General features: G+C 37.6%; 1 protein-coding gene and 1 long non-coding RNA gene across 7 annotated transcripts in view; one reads left to right on the forward strand and one right to left on the reverse strand.

Annotated features, from left to right (window-relative positions):
* The window catches only part of PTPRG (protein tyrosine phosphatase receptor type G), a 730,401-nt gene that overhangs the window by 689,805 nt on the left and 21,259 nt on the right, over positions 1–19,337 (forward strand). For all 3 annotated transcript variants that reach the window (XM_004034399.5, XM_004034398.5, XM_055383012.2), the window contains 6 exons: positions 1,652–1,743; positions 9,322–9,418; positions 13,894–13,976; positions 14,169–14,303; positions 15,528–15,662; positions 17,879–18,051. In XM_004034399.5, the coding sequence (XP_004034447.3) occupies positions 1,652–1,743; positions 9,322–9,418; positions 13,894–13,976; positions 14,169–14,303; positions 15,528–15,662; positions 17,879–18,051 (715 nt within the window). The remainder of the gene's footprint in view (positions 1–1,651; positions 1,744–9,321; positions 9,419–13,893; positions 13,977–14,168; positions 14,304–15,527; positions 15,663–17,878; positions 18,052–19,337) is intronic.
* Positions 7,397–19,337, reverse strand: part of LOC109026284 (uncharacterized) — a 66,035-nt gene continuing 54,094 nt past the window's right edge. For all 4 annotated transcript variants that reach the window (XR_010132836.1, XR_010132838.1, XR_010132837.1 and 1 more), the window contains 2 exons: positions 9,144–9,355; positions 7,397–7,622 (listed from right to left, as the gene is read on the reverse strand). This is a non-coding gene — a long non-coding RNA (uncharacterized lncRNA). The remainder of the gene's footprint in view (positions 7,623–9,143; positions 9,356–19,337) is intronic.

A 19,337-nucleotide genomic window follows, 5' to 3' on the forward strand; every position in this document is an offset into this window, starting at 1 on the left:
TTTGAAAATGAGTTTATTCTTGGGCTAATCATTTAGAGACTCTCCAGCTTTGTACATAGTAACCCTTTTCTCAACTTGAGATCATTTTCATTGCCACTGATCATTATTGTAGAATTTGCTTCTAAACATTTTAAGTGAAGTGATCAGATAATTTTGGAAATTTTCTTGAACTGTGCATTCTGCTAAATATTCTGGAGAAACATTTTGGCTCCGCTTACTCTGTTAATGCTGGTTACATCATGAGAGCTATAGATTTCTTGGGCATGCAAAATGATTGCATATTCATGAACATCTTCAATTCTGAAATATTTGTAAATAACTTGGCAATTTTTTTCATAAGGTTGCCTATTAACATGATTAGGACTTTAATTGTTCACACAGGAAGAATTTGTACTTACAGAGCACCACCTATTTGATAAATAACATTTCTATGCTAAGCAACTTGGATTATGAACACATAAGTCACCTTCCTAAAACAAAGTATAAGAGATGCTATTTTCCACTTAAGCATGATTCAAGTTTGAAAATGTCAATAGATGCAAAAAGCCACCCTAGAGCTTTGCTCTCTCGAAAGAAAGAAGGAATGACATAGTCAATGTTAACTGTCACCAGATGAAGAGAAATCAGATTGTCAGGCCTGGATCTATAAAATTCTTGCCAAAGTAGGACCTCATTTACACATACAGATCTTCATACCCTTTGCTAAGAAAAGCATCTGTGGCAGTTTAGATGTTTGTGCGTTTGCCAAAGATCTTTCACTCTGAATAAAGTAAATGTCATGTCTGTTGTTTATCTCAAATTCAGCAGAGTATTTTTAAAAGGAAATATTTGTGGGGGAGGGTCGAGGGAGAAGGGAAGAAGGAGGTTGGGGAGCTCCAGTTAGTTGGGTGTGGCTATTTTATAGCAGTACTCAAGTATCATGATAAATAAGCTTAAAACATACTTTGGGCTTATGAACTGAAAGTCTCCTTTTGAAGTGACAACACGAAATAAATGGGAATGTGGAGTCTTCCCGAATCTATACCTAGTCTGTCAACACCAAAAAAATCCAGTTAATTCAGTCAAACTGATTATTTGGCATCATGTAGACACAGCTGTCTTGAGCTAAAATTTTGAACACTTAAAGATAGATGGCATTGTACCCAGAGCCAGCTGGTACAATGGCATCTATCTATAATTGTGTATAAAGGATTGCTTAAAACTTAAAAGATTGGAAATAGAACTTAATTGCTTAAAGTTCAAGCTGGACTCCATTGAACAGCAATTAAAAAAAAAAAAAAACAAAGAAAACCCCTGGTGTGATAAAATTTCTTGGCAAATGGGTACCCTTGATAAATTCACACTTTTAGTTAAGAGTATGCTATGGTAATTTAACTATGTAAATTGCGTTGAATATAAAAATAAGGGGAATTCTCTATGTACCTTTTTTTAAAAACCATATTTAACCTGGCTTGTAGGCATTAAAGTCATAATGAGATCCTAATGTAAAATAAATTCTGAGACTTTTCTTCAGGACATCTATTTTGTGTGATACAATTATTTTGCTCTTTGCAAAAATCAAGTATTTGTCTTAAGGATGCTTTGCTTTATCAGTGTAATTTGTTTTATGGAAGTATTCTATGTAACTCTGAATATTATTTTATTCCCCCAGATGACATGGAAGCCATTCCTGTCAAACAGTTTGTCAAACACATCGGTGAGCTCTATTCTAATAACCAGCATGGGTTCTCTGAGGATTTTGAGGTATGTTTCAAGGCTGGAAGTTAACTTCCAGAAACCTAAGTCTTACTTTATGCAGATTTCTGTAAACTTGAACTGAATTCATTCCAAGCATAACAAAACAGTAACTATGGAAAGTGGAGTTTTTCTTTTCATCTATTATTTTAATAGGCATTCTTTTCCAAATAAAATTTAGGTGAAAGGGGAGTTGATTGTACCTGTCCTGAATATGTATTTCTACAAAAGAACTGACTTAGTGATAGAAAAGAAGCAAACTGGTAGGGATTGCTTTTCAGGTTCTTGCTACATCTAATTCTAACTGGGAACAGCAATCATAACACAAGGCTCCCTAATTCCATGTCTTTTCTGCAATGCACATGGTATAGTGAAGATAGCAGGTTTGGTGTCTGAGAAACTGGATGCTGGCTTCATCAGTAGTGAGCTTCATAATCCTCGGACCAATCACCTCATCTCGGATCCCCAGTTTTCCCATTTTTGAAAAACGGCACCAGTGTCACCTACATTGTAACGTCGTTGGAAAAATAAATGATTAACATCTTTAAAAGTGCCGAGTTCATTGTTAAGAACCATGCAAAGGTTGACTGTTGTTGTTTTCATGATTATTAATCCTTGGAGAGAAGACTTGGGTTAACACAGCCTTCTGATTTTAAGAACTGGTGTGTAGGAAACAAGGTAGAGAGAGGCATGTACCACCCTGCCAACTCTGGGTTCTGTGCCAGTTCAGCAGTGACAGGGTGTCAATGAGGAGCTATTAAACAGACTGCCCTTTTCTTCACTGAGGCGCTTAACTAAGGCACATCTCTGGCAGCAAGAGTTGTGTCGAGGAGGCCAAGTTTTCATGGCAGCTCAGCTGTCTTCTAGCTTTGTGGGTAAGTTGGTTCCTTTCTCTGTCTCATTTCTACTTTAAAATGGAAATGATGATGATGATGCTAACCTACCCATCTCTTTCAACAAAATTGGTTACAGGGCAAAATGAAGTAATGGAAGGTAAGCACTTTAAGATCATCTAGGAGTCATACAGCTGGAAGGTGCAGTTACCTTGAATGAACAATGACAAATAAAAACAGGATGAAAAGCCCCTGTCTATGCAAATTTAGAATCCCAAAAGGCTATCATAAAGGCAGTTATATTGCTGACTTGTTTTAAATTAAGTCTTTCTCTTAGTTTTTTGTTAGTTTTTGTTGTTTTGAGCAGAATGAAAACAAAGGTGGTAGAAAGAACCTCTGATTTATTCTACGAAGTCATATGTTTTATGGAACCAACAAAAGCATGTCAAGTATTTCATGCTATTAGATGCTTACTAAAAAAGGTGCCTATTCAACTACAAAGAACATGGTTTAAGTCAAACATTTTGTATTCATGAGGACAGCAAATGTGTGTGGTGTTAAAGTGATTTAGTTCAATTGACTGTTGGCTGGATGACTGAGCAAGAATATTGAGGCATTTAACAATGTTGATGGTATTCAGGACAAACATTTATCCTCTAGAGAGCCGAATTTGATCAGGATGATCAAATGCAACTCCAGTTTCTCAATTATTTCTGATTTGAGACCCCGGTGCTATTCATCACAGCTGGTTTTGACACCATTTAATTATTCAAAATAATCAGCTACACCTCTGTAAACTTGATCTGACTTAAAATGGGCTTTGCTGCATCAAAATCATGCTTCTTAACAAATCCTGAGCATCTGTACCCTATTTCTGTCCTAAAAAAATATACTGCAGCTAAAAGCTTTAATCACCTACATTGAACTTTAGAGCTTAAATAGTATTAGCTGATACTTATGGGAGTGGAATGGGGAGGGCAGGCAGGAAGGTGAAAGGACTGTTGTCATTTCACTATCTTTTCAGGTTTGAAAGGTTTAAAATCAGAGCTGTTCACAATAGGAAGAATATGCTTTCTTCTAAAAAGAACAGCAAAGCAGCAATGTAAAGGGGAGAATAAGAAAATAGAAAAGCTCACCAATACTACCGTCACCTTATAATTAGGTGAAAATTTGAAGTATTTTAAAAGAGTAGTATTCCTTTTGGGTAACTGCTAAAAGGGAAAACTGGTAATAGGCTACATAAGAAGCTATTACGGCTATTTTATAAACAGAGATAGTAACAGGCTTTATAAGAAAGGATAGAAAAAGATTTTGTGTAATTAAAAACAAAATTGTGTTATGGTAAGAGAGTTAAGGTAATCTTAGTCTCAGATTTCCAGACCCATTTACCTGGAATAATGATGGCCAGCATTTACTAGTTAGCACTGTGCATGGATCATTCTATTTCCTGAGGTAGGTGCTATCTTATTGTCCCCATTTTACTGATGACGAAACTACCCATGAGAAAACTGAGGCTGTGGGTGGCTACATTTTGAAATGGCAGCAGTAGGGTTTAAGACCAGGGTATCTGACTTGAACCCACATGGTTCACCTTGACACCATCCAGATTCTCATTAAAGTAGTGTCCTGGGCCAGGCACAGTGGCTCACACCTGTAATCCCAACACTTTGGGAGAACAAGGTGGGAGGATGGCTTGAGATCAGGAGTTCCCAACCAGCCTGGACAACACAACAAGACTCTGTCTCTACAAAAAAAAATGTTTTTAATTAGCCAGGTGTGGTGATGCACAACTGTGGTCCTAGCTATTCAGAGGCTGAGGCTGAGGCAGGAGGATCACTTGAGCCCAGCATATTGAGGCTGCAGTGACCTATGACTGTACCACTGCACTCCAGCCTGAGCGACAGAGCAAGACCTTGTCTCAGGAAAAAACACCAAAAAGCCAGAGTAATGTCCTGTAATGAGCCAAGGTCAGAAGGAGAAATAAGGAAGCTTGCAAGTGACTAGAAATGATCATGCCTCAGTGCCTTAACAATACAAAAGTGGGGAGAGCAGCCAAATTAGGAACCCCCCCCACTAGGGGTATTAGCTGCCCATGACATGATCTTTATGGTCTCGAGCCTTCTAAGATAGCTGAGAATATGACTTATAAAAATCTTATCCAACATGTAGGCCTAAAAGTAGTCTTAAAATTATGAGAAATACAACTGAAAAGTTAACAACTGGACATTAAGAGGAGCTAAAACAACCCATCTAACAGTTACTGATGATCTACCATTCTCTGGACATAATATAAGATACAAATATGAATTAGAGTCCTTGCCCTCAAAGAGTTCAATCTGGTATTGGGGGAGGCCAGAGTGTACACAACCAAAACAGAAACAGGACAAAGCAAAATAAGTGCTATTGTACAGGCATAAAGTTCTGAAGAAGTGCAAAGGAGAAAGGCATCTATGTATTTTCGTTGGAGATATCAGCAAAAATTCTCATCCATCATGTTTAAACATCTCGGAAGTAAAAAAAGTGTTGGTGAATAACTATCATAGTTTCAGAACTTTACTGCTTGGAGAATGAGAAAAACAATTCACTGGTAATTTTGACTCTTTTTCTAGAAGTGTTGCTGTAAGCCAGCTTTTTGTTCTTGTCAGATAAATTCTAGAGACCGTGAAAAGCAACATCATACAGTATTTGCAGTCACTAGAAATAACATCAGTCCTTTTCTTGTGATCGCGTTGGATGACACCATTACCTTGGCTACCTGAGCTAACTTCAACCTCATTGTCCTTCCCAGGGAGTAGTTTCCCAAAGTAGTATTAAAAGATTGACAGCCTCTTCCTTGGCCCCCACAAACATAATGCAGAAGGCTTCCAAAAGACCAGTGCTAGCATACTCTTTCAAAAGGAAGGCACTCCAAAGCTCCATGAGTCAGAAGAATTAACAGGCAGGGACTGGTAGAATCAGAAGTCTAAAAGAGTGCAGGATGAGGCCAGAAGTCCACAGCCCCTTGACAAGATCCTTTGGGGGACTGCCTCTATTACAGTTAACCAGCTGTGCTAAATTTGGGCTGGTTGTTCATCTTAAATCAAAAGAACAAAGCTTAGTCCACCTGAGCCCATGCTCTGAGGGACCAGTGGCCACAATCACTTTAGGAAATGAAGGGAGATGTCCAGGGCTGCTGATGATATATAATAGGGAAGTCTCTGGTCAGAGGTGTAATGCTGCACCGACTGCTGCCTGCAAGAGGGCAGAAAATGAGCCTGTAGGCAGGGCTGTCCAATCTTTTGGCTTCCCTAGGCCACACTGGAAGAAGAAATGTCTTGGGCCACACATAAAATACACTAATGAGAGCTGATGAGCTAAAAAATTGCAGGAAAAAAAAAACCCTCAATGTTTTAAGAAAGTTTATGAATTTGTGTTGGGCTGCTTTCAAAGCCATCCTGGGCCGCCTGTGGCCCGTGGGCCATGGATTGGATAAGCTTGCTGTAGAGTTAGTTTCCTCAGCGTTTTTGACAAAAATGCCAGTTTGGGTCTTAAATATCTTAAGAAAAACATTTTTAAACGGTTATGAGGTAAATCACAGTTGTTTGAGATTTTGGTGAAGAGGGAGATAAAAGGGAGATAGCCAGATTTCATGAAAAATAATTCTTATGCTAGAGACCAGCTGCAGGATAATAATGCTGTGTTATACTCTCCAAAGATAGGTTAGTTTTCTAGGGGGCAAATGCAGTCATTTTGATAAAGATACATGGATTTGGATACAGGAAGAGAACAGGCATTCTTACCAAGGTAAATGGCAATAAAGCAATAAGCAGGAAATCAAATGGTCTTTTCAAAGGGTATGGAGTTAATATTGTGTGGGATTGGGAAGGGCGGGGAAGATAAGATGGGACCTTGAAAGCCTGGCTAAGGGAATGTGGAATCTCTCCACACGTTTCTGAGGAAGGGAATAACAAAGTCAGCACAACGTTTGAGGAAAATCAGTCTGGCAGCAATTTATACCCTGAGCAGAAGAGAGTAGGGGCTGGAAGATGCAGTGTAACCAGCACCTGTCAAAGGCCAGTTCTGTGTCTGACACTGTACATGCACTGGGTCACTACCATGACCTAAACCCATCAGTCATCTGTAGAACAGTCTCTTTACCACAATTGTAGGCTGCCTGAACTCAGGCACGAAGAATGTTACCCCTACTTGGTGTAATACTTGGTAACCAGATCCAAATAATTTATTCTCAGCTACCTTTTTGGAACTGAGCAATCTGAAAGATTTCTAGAAGTTTTGTTGCATTATTTTTTTTGAATTGAGCCACAGTATAGTAGGACAGTAGGTCTTTAAGTGCTCTTTAAATAGCCTCTTGCATCAATGACTGTAGGTAGGAAGTGATTTAGCCTACATCACCTCCCTAAAATTCTCGTTATATCAACTTTTAGGGTTTGTTCAGTCTTCGATTTTTTGCTTTATTTTCAACCTGTTTTATGTTGGCCTTCTCCTATGCTTATGTGCCTGTTAAGATTCAAACTGTTCTTTTTGAGAATTCTAGCTTTGTTATATAGGGAGTAAAATATAAACAAGCTTAAACTATTTATCAAGTTCTGAATAGGTAAATTTACAATGCATACTCCATTGGCCAGTGTCTCTTTAAAGGGTTTTTAACACCTATTAAAATCATGTTAACTTTGAAATGGCAGTTCTGATAGAGAAAAGCCACTCCCAGATCAGATGATATTATCAGCATCTAAATGAGCCAGGCAGTACTGCAAGGAATTACAGATGACATTATTATCTACATGACAAAATCAGAAGGCCTCAGGCAAACCCCATGGGTTCTAATAAAATCAGATTTGACAATATTTATTACGATTTTTTGTTTCTGTCATTCATCTAATTGGAAAAGTGAAACAGAGGCAACAGATCAGACAAGGGGTTTTAGATAACAAAGAGTTTGGCCATATTGAATGACAGCTTTAAACAATACTGACAGCTGCTCCCAAGCAGTCTTGGTCAATTGCATTATATTAGAAAAGAGGCTCCAACTTCAGTCCATAGCTAGGGTGGTCAGATCTATACAACAGGAAAAAAAAATCAATAAACAAAGTAAATCTCAGACTAAGGTACTAAAAGCCACAATCTCTCAGCATAAGATACCTGAACAACTCAACCCTAAAGAAGTACATGCCAAAGGTGTGACCTTCAAAACCTGAAAACAAAAGACTAACTTGTTTCAAATCCATTTTCAAAAGTTGTCTGCCCTTGAAACTCTTCAAAAGAGCATGGCTCAGAGCTTATAAGGCAGTTTCAAAAGGCAGGTCCCAATATTCTAAGTTTGGCTAGCATTGCTCATGTTCTTACGTAGACTGATTTGTGATCACACTTTATTATCTAATTTTAGAGAAGAGCCAAAGGGCAGCCTTAAAGCTCCTTAAACCAGTGTTTTCCAAACCATAGGTTATAAACTATGTTAGAACAGAAAATATTGGAGTTTAGTAAGAGTAAGGAAAGGGTAAGAACTGTCATGAAACACACTTTCCCAGAAAGGTGGATTGAATTAATGCCTGTGGGGCTTTTTTTTTTTTTTAAATGGACAGCTGGGAAGGACTATAATTATGGAAACTTCAATTTACAGTGTCCAACAATTGGAGAGTCATTGAATACTGTTTCTTTGAACACACAGAAATTCTTTGCTTTTATACCTTAAATTCTCTGAGTACAGTAACTTCCTCCTTCTAGAGAAGAAGTGTACTTCTCCCTGGGAAGTACTTTGTGAATATAAAAGACAACCAGTTCATTGTTTTCATTATGTTTAATGTAAATACTATGGAAAACATCCATAATTACTAGGCAACTCCTTTGTGGAAAAAAAAAGTCTGCATGCTTCTAAACTCTGCTACATCTGTTCTGTGTAAAACATTTCTCCTGATAATTTTGTGTTACTTTGTTCAGGCTCTTTGTAGCAGCTGTGTACTGCTAATGACTTCCCTTATTAGTCAGCTCCAGTACTTTCTTGGGTTTGAAGCATATAGTGTAGAAAAATTTGGCTTTTCAGCAACGTTGTATTAGGCTAATGGATGACGTTTAAATCCACAGCCAAGGTAGGATAAGAGCGTTATTTCTGCTACTGCTATTTTTCCAAAGAAGGATAACTTTTAAAATACTAGAGTTCACAAATAATTTGTCAAGACTGTATATATGAGATATGACCATTAGTTGGGCTATTATTAGGGTTATTTCAGCACTGAGTCTTTAGAGTCAGTGCACCCTCACAATTATAAAATGAGGCTATAAGGCCTGTAAGCATATTGCAAATCATGGTAGAGATTATACTTCTTAGAAATTCCCTTTCTTCCTTTAAGACTTAGGTAAATTTTTTCACCTGTCTAAAGCCTTCCTCTGTTCTGTGCTCCCATCAGAGCTTTTTCAGGCCTCTTTTGTATTCATCATGTTTGACTATCTTTTTCAATATTTTTCTCACCCATAGACTATGATGTATTCAAAAAGAGATATTGTTTTACATCTGAGGGACTAGGTCAAAATCTAGAATAAAGTAGATGATTGATGAAATAGTAAATAATGAAATCTTTATACCTTTTTCACATTCTTCATAAACTCGTTATAAATATATCAATAATTATATCCGAAGTTGGGATTGAGAAGGTAACGGTGGCTGTGGCCAGGGAGTGAGTAAATACTTTCTGCCTTTAAATGTATATGGTGTTCCTTTGTTTCTAAACTGTGTCTATAATCTTGCTGTTTTCTTCACTAGGAAGTCCAGCGCTGTACTGCTGATATGAACATCACTGCAGAGCATTCCAATCATCCAGAAAACAAGCACAAAAACAGATACATCAACATTTTAGCATGTGAGTAATAAGCTTTAAACTATCTTCAACTGCAAGGAAATTAAATTTTCATGCTGCGTATAAGCTGAAAGCCAAGCAATCAGAAGCAGGATGCCAAGAAAGAATGATTCTTGCAAGCTAACCTCTCATTAGCCCATCTTCAACAGTGTAGAAGTTGGGACATTTTCTTCCCCCTTAGCCTTTCATTAGGCTGTCAGAGCTCAGCGAGCTTAATAAGGTGACTGAAAGAAAATGTTTGGAGCTTCACTATTTTCACATGAAGTGATGGCACATCACATGTTGGGAGCCAAAATTTGAATGTCACTTGGTTATACTGACATTGTTTTTAACCTGTAAGGGCCAAATCTTTTAATACAAATGAAAATATTGGGAATTGAATCAAGCAAGCTGAATTTCAAAGCATTCTTTCAAAGACTACATAATTGGCTTGTACCTTAAATGATGAGCCTCCAGGCCTTTTGGTCCATGTGCTTACTCCTATCTATCACATTTCCATGGTCAGGAATATTCTGTAGGTTAGGGACTCAAACAAATGGACATTCTTCATACAGAGCCTCTTCATACACAGCCTCAAGGAATACCCTAGGAGCACAAGCTACTTCTATGGCTAGAAGACCACATTTCACAGACATGTGGGGCTTGGCTCACTGGCATATAATATATGCTTTGATACTAAGGATAGGGGCATAGATATTTATAGTTAACATATACTATGGTAAGGACATTACATAGAATTGTATATAATAGTGCATTTAAATTGGACCACTTAAAATTTGAACAGTACTGTATAATGTTTTCTTAAAGTTTTAGTGAAATATAATTCATATACCATATGAAATTTACCCATTTAAGGCCAGGCACAGTGGCTTACGCCTGTAATCCCAGCACTTTCGGAGGCCGAGGCAGGTGGATCACTTGAGGCCAGGAGTGCAAGAGCAGCCTGGCCAACATGGTGAAACTCTGTCTCTACAAAAAATACTAAACTTGGCCGGGCACAGTGACTCACGCCTGTAATCCCAGCACTTTGGGAGGCCAAGGCGGGCGGATCACGAGGTCAGGAGATCGAGACCATCCTGGCTAACACGGTGAAACCCTGTCTCTACTAAAAATACAAAAATTAGCCAGCCGTGGTGGCAGGCGCCTGTAGTCCCAGCTACTCGGGAGGCTAAGGCAGGAGAATGGCATGAACCCAGGAGGCGGAGCTTGCAGTGAGCCGAGATCATGCCACTGTACTCCATCCTGGGTGACAGAGTGAGACTCCATCTGGAAAAAAAAAAAAAATTCTAAAGTTAATGGGGTGTGGTGGCATGCGCCTGTAGTCCCAGCTACTGGAGAGGCACAAGAATCACTTGAACCCAGGAGTTGGAGGTTGCTGTGAGCCAAGATTGTGCCACTGCACTCAAGCCTGGGGAACAGAGCAAGACCTTGTCTCCAAAAAAAAAAAAAAAAAAAAAAATTTCCTAGGGTATACAACTCTGGGGTTTTAGTATATTCACAGAGTTGTACGATCATCACCACAATCTAATTTTAGAACAGTTTTTGCACCTCAGCAAGAAACCTGTTAGCAGGCACTCCCAATTCCTCCTTCTCTCCAGCACTTAGAAACCCTGTATCTACCTTCTGTCTCTGTGGTTTTGCATATTCTGGACATTTCATATAAATAGATTCATACTATATGTGACCTTTTGTGTCTGGCTTTAATTTAGCGCAATGATTTCAACACTCATCCATGTTGTACCATATATCAATACTTCATTCCCTTTTATGGCTGAATAATACTCTAATGTGTGGATATACAGCATTTTGTCTATTCATTCATCATTTGATGGACACTGTTTCTTTTCCACTTCTCAGCTAGTATGAATACCGCTATGAACATTCATGTACAAGTCTTTATGTAGACAGACATTTTCACTTCTCTTTGGTGTATACCTAGGAGTAGAATTTGCTAGATTATATGGTAATTCTATGTTTAAAATTTTGAGGAACTATCAAACTCTTTTCCAAAGTGGCTATTCATTTTACGTTCCCACCAACAATATATAAAGGGTCCCATGTTTCCACATCCTCACCAACTCTTACTATTTAAAAAAAAAAAAACAGCCTTCCTAACCGGTATGAAGTGGTATCCTATTGTAGTTTCGATTTGCATCTCCCCAATTATTAGTGATGTTGAGCATCTTTTCGTGCTTATTGGCCATTTGTATAACTTGTTTGGAGAAATGTCTAATCAGATCCTTTACCATTTTTTAACTGACTTACTTTTGTATTTTGTTGAGTTGTGAGAATTCTTTATATATTCTGGATACAGATCATTTATTGAATATACAGTTTGCAAATATTTTCTCATTCTGTGCATTGTCTTTTCACTTTCTTAATGTGAGTTCTCTAAATTTGTTCCTTTTTCAAGATTGTTTTGGCTATTCTTTCAACAATTGTTTCTGAATTGTACTATTGTATTGCTTTTGTTAAATTTATTCCTAAGTATTTTATTCCATTTGATCCTAATGTAAATGAAATTGTTTACTTAGTTTTATTTTTGGATTGCTCATTGCTAGTTTATATAAATACATTTGTAGGTTGTATCCTACAACCTTGCTGAATCCATCTTTTCTAGTAGTTTTTTGTTGATTCCTTGAATTCCTGTATACACGATGTCCTCTATAAACAAAGGTAGTTTTATTTCTAAATAAAATGTTACAAAAACTCCAAGTTACTTTTGAATAGGATTGTTTGTTCTACTTTTCTGAGAAAATGAACTGGTTAAAAAAGCCAGCGGGAGAACAAGGAAGAAAGTCAAACCTCTCCCTAGTCTTTGGATTGACTTTGGCAGTATTTGTTGGCCAACTCAATGAAGGCTCACCACTGCTGTGACTATGAGGATTTCTCTATCCAGATACACCTCCTTTCTAACCAGAGAAATGAGGCAAGGATATATATACATCTGTACCTTATATATACATACATACACACAAACACACACACACACACCATTCTCTCCACCAGAGCATCCTTTACTTCTCTAATGTCAAACATTACTTACTGCCTTGCTAAAAGTATTGTGGCAAAAAAAGGAGGAGAAAATCAAAGCAACTAATGTGTGATGTGCCCAAAGGTCATGGTGTTTTGCTAGAAAACCATCATCTCTGGTTAAATGTGAATTGCACTTTCACAACTTCATTTGTGATTTTACTTTCACAATTTCAAATTAGATGTAATTTTATTTTTTAACATTCCGGGAGTTAGTTAGGTTTTGGTGTTCTCTTGGCCACTCAGATTCTGGGCACATTGCCTGCCTTCATCTACCCCCTATATTAATGCCTTTACATGGCAAAGAATAGCATAGAAACAAGTAAAATCAGACCGTGAATGAGCCAGAAACATGATGTATGAAAAACCTTCTCTCAGATTCATCACAACTTTCAAGGTATATGTGGATGTTACCAAATCACCTCCCAAATTGATCTATTAATGTCTTGTCAGTCTAAGAAATAACAATATGCAATTAATGACTACTAAGGCATAACGGTTTGGATCCAGATGCCTTAGGAGAAATTTTTCCTTTGGGGCCTATTTATATCAAGCAACACCTGTTTCATGTCAACTGTAAACTGAAAGTTTGTCAGAACAACAAAAACAGTTCACAGTTCCAAAAACATAGAGGGCTCTCAAAAATTGCTTGGTATATTCTGAGGTCAGTAATGCCTATGCTGATCCACTCATTGGACTTCTTTTTCAACTAGCCTTTTATGATAATGACTATAAACAGAAACATAAATTGGGTTTTGCCCATTCTGTTTCTACCTAGGGAAAATAAAATTATAACCTCAGCTTCCTTTTACTTATTTTGCTATCCTAAAAAAAGCAGGCACACTCTGTTGGGCAACTAGATACACATGTCATGCATCACCTACCCCCAACTTTTGTTCATTAACTGAGGTTAAGTGGATCCTAAAATCTGAAGATTAACTTCAGATTCCTATAATGAGATTACTCTTAACAAAAGCTCTGGTTTCCTCAATTACTTAGGTTCTGTTAGGGTAGCAGGGAATCCAAGTGAATTAGCAATGGAATTGCCTGAAAATATTAATAGATGTTTTGGACTTGACAGATCAGTCACCCTTTTATATTTGTATTAATGGGGAGGGTTCAGGGGCATAGGGCATAATCAAAGCCCTTTGAACTTGGCTTTAAAATACAGAACAAGCGAATACCTTTGAACTTGGCTTTAAAATATAGAGGACTACAATTTTTAATAGTTTTACATGAGTTTGCATCCTGAGAGCAGGAGATGTAGGAGTGGCTCTGTATTTTGGGATGGGTTTGAATGCTCTATTTAGTTGTTCTGCCAAAAGTTTTCTCAGACTACCTTGGGAGATGTCATGTTACCTGATTGCCTTGTGTTGTGCTTTAGAATGGTGCTAGTTTCTGAATTATCCATTTTATTTCTGATTTTTTTTTCTTATCTTCTATAGATGATCACAGTAGGGTGAAGTTAAGACCTTTACCAGGAAAAGACTCTAAGCACAGCGACTACATTAATGCAAACTATGTTGATGTAAGTCAGAACTGTTATTATAAACCTGTTTCTAGAAATTGAAGACTGCAGCAGAAACTGTTTAATATATTTTAATACTGTACAGAGCTTTCACTAAAAACAAAGCCCATTCAATATGGAAGGCATTTGAATTATTGACTGGTCTTCTGTGATAACTGCTTTCATCTCACTTTGTGCTGTGTCATTTTGAAGGGTTACAACAAAGCAAAAGCCTACATTGCCACCCAAGGACCTTTGAAGTCTACATTTGAAGATTTCTGGAGGATGATTTGGGAACAAAACACTGGAATCATTGTGATGATTACGAACCTTGTGGAAAAAGGAAGAGTAAGAGCCTTTTGACTCACTATCTTAATAATGCACCTTCATTCAAAAAATACTTGTGGCGTACCTGCTTTAGGGTAGGAACTTGACAAGGTATAAAGAGTTACGGAAATGAAAAGTGTTCTCTCTGCTCTATCTTGCTTATGATTCAGAAGGAAAGAGAGCTAAGGCATTATGAGAGTAAATGTGATGACAGAGATGAACAGGGTATCAGTGGAATGCTGCAAAATGAATCAATGTATCCTCTGTACATTCCTCTGTACAGAGATTTTTTAAAGGAGCTAATACTTGAGATGAGACTTGAACAATGATTACGAGGAATTACACAGGCTAAAAAGAGAAGGAAAGGGTGTTCTAAGTACAGGGGACAGACAACAGTAAACAGGGAAATTGAAAGAAGCACGGTGTAGACAAGGAGCTACTAATAGTTAAGATTGGGGGAAGCAAAAATTGCCTAAACAGTTTAACCATCATTAAGAGGACCTTTTAAAAAAATGATTAATGCTGTAGAATTTATTGGATTATGAGTTTACATTAGATGATATTAATTTAGGCTGGAATAAAAGCTACACTTCAAGGAATCACCACACTGGGTTGATAGGTGCATCAAACCACTATGGCACATGATTACCTATGTAACAAACCTACAGATCTTGCACATGTACCCCAAAACTGAAATTAAAAATTAAAAATTAAAAACAAAAATAAAAAATAAATAAAAGAAGCTACGCTTCAGGTTCCCTGCTCAAAATCACCACTGCTTCATGTTGTGGAGTCACTGTTTTACTTTTGATGATCCAAGTTACAATAAGAAGAGTCTCACAGTTAGAAGAGAACCTTCCATGAATCCAACCCAGCCTTCCAAATGATACTTAAGCTCCCTTTATAACAAACCCTACCCACATTTCTTACAGGTCAGACATAGAGGTTTCTTTCTTAGTCCCTTTTAAAAATGCATTATAATGCAAAAATAAAAATGCATTATATATTGAAAGGTGACCATAAATACTAGGCCCATTTCTCACATGGTCTCACACAAACTTATCCCAAGCCGTCAGCCTTGTCAGAGGTCACACCTGCCTTTAAGCAGTTAAACTCACCTATTCCTTTTTCAGTCAACTAAATGGCAATCTCACCTGTGTTTTAACATTGTCGTTTGAAATTACATTATCAACAGAATTGTGGCATAGATTGCAGTTATACTTTACAACTTTTTTCTTTCTGCAGCGAAAATGTGATCAGTATTGGCCAACAGAGAACAGTGAGGAATATGGAAACATTATTGTCACGCTGAAGAGCACAAAAATACATGCCTGCTACACTGTTCGTTGTTTTTCAATCAGAAATACAAAAATGAAAAAGGTATGGAAGGAATTGGGTAGGCTGCCAGGGCATCTCCTTTTTATACTTGTATGAAAATTACTGTACAACCAAGGCCAAATCTCATAACCAACTTGGTTTTTAAAAAGCATTTTTAAAACATTTTTTCATAACTTTTGATTGACATCAGTGTATGGTGTGAAAGGTATTGGCAAAGCATATAATAGAATTTAACTGGCCTGATTGAGCCTTTAATCTCTACATGAACAGGCTTCATTTTTTAAAAAATCATCCTCTTAGGTTTTGGTAATACTCAGCAAATATGGCAGCATCTGTTTGATTTAGCTTTTTTATTCCAATTTTCTGACAGATATAAAGCATTGTTTCCCAAAGTATGTTCCAAGGAATACTTGTCCTGTAAGATTCTTGTAAACATCAGATTCTGCTGTTCAAGAATGGGAAATGAATGCTACATAATATATATCCCCCCAGCATTTTAGAAATTTACAGTGAACATAAGTGACCAGAGCACTGGTGTTAACAATAATACCCTTCTCTATAGAACTACTAATACCCTAAGAATCACATTTTTGTGGAAATACTGTTTTCAGGTTATCTCAGTTTCTTTTTCAAAATCGCCTGTCACAACAAATGTCCTAGATCAATCATCACAGCAGTACACAGTCTCCCCTTAATTGTGGAAGGTATGTTTCAAGACCCCCCAGTGGATGCTTGAAACCTCAGGTAGTACTGAAGCCTATTTATAACAATATCTTTTCCTATACATACATATCTATGATAAAATTTAATTTATAAATTAGGCACAGCAAGAGAGTAACAATAATACTGAAATAGAACAATAATAATATTCTATAATAAAAGTTATATGAATATATACTGTTTCTCTTAAAATACTGTAATATTTTTGGACTGTGGTTGACCTCGGGAATGTGAAACTGCAGGTAAGGAGGAAATACTGTATAAAGAACTGTAAATAGATACTCATTAAAAAATGTAGTTATTCCACAGAACTTAGGTATGGCAGTTGTTTGCAGCAATGGGATAATTTTTTTTTTCTTGGTGTCTTGCACATTTTGGAAAATGTGATAAAACTGTAGCCTCCTTGCCCCATTTATATTCACACTTACTCACATTTTTATGTAAAATTTCAGTGGCTCCAAAGCCCATCTGTGATCCCAGGTTAACTATCCTTTCTATGTATGTTTATTTCCCAAAATGGCAGAAATAACATGAATATCAGTAGCATAGCAATACATCTGTGTCCTCTACTATGAAATAGAGCTGCTGGCTGGCTCAAGATGATCAATAACCAGCAAAAAACTTACAAAGCCCAACTGATGAGAATATTTCAGGTATTTAAACAGGGCCCACTTACTCTTGTTTTAGAAACAGCTTAAGTCAGAGGAAGAAGTCAAATAGGAACTTCAGGTGTTTTACATACTAACAGGAAAAAAGTAGAAAAATGAGAGTTAACAGAAGAATTAAAGCCATCATGGACCTTTGTACAATAGCACAGGACCAGACACACTTCAAGCTTCAGTGTTGATTAATGACCCTGAGTCATCCAAAAAAAATTTAGAAATTAGGTATTGATAATAAGAAATCATATCATAGCAAATAATCTATTTGGGGAATATTTCATCTAAAGTAGTTAAAATGTAAAAAGTTCAGACACTTAAAGGAAAACTACTCTGAAAAAGTCATTTATGAAAGTGACAGATAAATGAGACACTGCCTCTGACTCTAAAGACAGAAGTATTTGACATTTAAAATCTTCCCATCACTTCCTGGATAGTTTACAGCAGCAACAAGCACTCTGGCTCCTAAAGGTCCAGCCTGGACAGTGGAGAAGGAATGGGAATCATAGCCCACAGAGACATGAAAGCAAAGTACTAAGATCTGGACTTGGGGCAGAAAGTCAGGAAATGGAGGCCTTGCAGGAAAAGTACAAGTGTTTTGGATAGTTCCAAATCCAGAAAAAACTGATACTAAATGTTCATTCTTTGTACAATCTTAAACAGTCTTCTCTTCTAAGTGATAGTGACACTTCATATCCAGCTTGGTAATGTCTCCAATCTAATGGCATGAAAGTTGGCTACAAGGGGGAATAACCTAGCCTGGGAACAGTGCTTAGGGTGAATGTGATCAGTGGTCATGTGTCCTGACACCCTTACATTATTTTTTTCCAGAATGTCCACCCCTCACCTTAAAGACATCTTTTTTCACTTTTCTCACAGGGTCAGAAGGGAAATCCCAAGGGTCGTCAGAATGAAAGGGTAGTGATCCAGTATCACTATACACAGTGGCCTGACATGGGAGTTCCCGAGTATGCCCTTCCAGTACTGACTTTCGTGAGGAGATCCTCAGCAGCTCGGATGCCAGAAATGGGCCCTGTGTTGGTGCACTGCAGGTAGGGTCTGGGATTCAACATGTGAAATAGATGGGGCAGGGGACTTAGGCCTCAGTGACCTTGGACCACAATGATTGCTACTGCTTTCACTTAGAAGCTGAATCTTCCACTGGAAACTGGGATGGATAAGACCTATGATAGTCTTAAAGAGGCTCTATTCCTGTAACATTAAGAAATCATCTGCTGCTTCTGTGATTTTTAAAAAACTAGATCAATCTCTAGTTTTTATAAAATCTTCTTATTAATAATATCAGCCAGGCATGGAGGCCAACTCCTGTAATCCCAGCACTTTGTGAGGCTGAGGTGGGAGGATCGCTTGAGCCCAGGAGTTTGAGACCAGCCTGGGCAACAATTTCTACAAAATTGTTGTAGCCTGAGACCCAATTTCTACAAAAATTAAAAAAATTAGCCAGCATGGTGGCACATGCCTGTGGTCCCAGCTACATGGGAGGCTGAGACAGAAGGATCCCTTGAACCCAGTAGGTCAAGGCTGCAGTGGGCTGTGTTCACATAACTGCACTCCAGCCTGGGTGACAGAGCAAGATCGTGACTCAAAAAAAAAAAGAAAAAATTACAAAATCCCCATTGTTTATAGGAAAATTGTAGCCTGATCCTAATAAATAAAAATATGACGTTAAACACAAGAACTTTCCACACTAGAATAGAGATCGTGTTTTTGTAAATGGCTTTTCTGAAAGGTTCTTCTAAATAACAATATTTATAGTATATATGAAAATATTTCATTTTTAAATTTTTAGTTTATATGTTCCATATAAAATACCTTTTCAAAAGCACTGGGAAATCCTTGTATAAAGCTTGTTTTTTGTCAGCCACAGTAAATGACTTTAGTTGGTTGTTTAAAAATGCTTTTATTCTGTTTCATTTGAAAATGCATTCTTGCCTCTTTTTTGTTTGTTTTAAACTTTGGTACTCAAATACATGTCGCTTGTTCTGTGATTTATGTTGCAATGCTAAGTGAATAACGTATGTCATCTAAGGTTATCTAAGTGGGGTTTAGGCTGGGAGTGGTGGCTCACACCTGTAATTCCAGCAGTTTGGGAGGCCAAAGTGGGCAGATCACCTGAGGTCAGGAGTTCGATACCAGTCTGGCCAACATGGTGAAACCTCTACTAAAGATAAAAAATTAGTCGGGTGTAGTGGTACACATCTGTAATCCCAGCTACTCGGTAGGCTGAGGCTCGAGAATTGCTTGAACTGGGAGGCGGAGGTTGCAGTGAACCGAGATTGCGCCACTGCACTCCAGCCTGGGCAACAGAGTGAAACTC

This window comes from Gorilla gorilla, chromosome 2 (assembly GCF_029281585.2).
Source record: "Gorilla gorilla gorilla isolate KB3781 chromosome 2, NHGRI_mGorGor1-v2.1_pri, whole genome shotgun sequence".
NCBI classification, from domain to species: domain Eukaryota; kingdom Metazoa; phylum Chordata; class Mammalia; order Primates; family Hominidae; genus Gorilla; species Gorilla gorilla.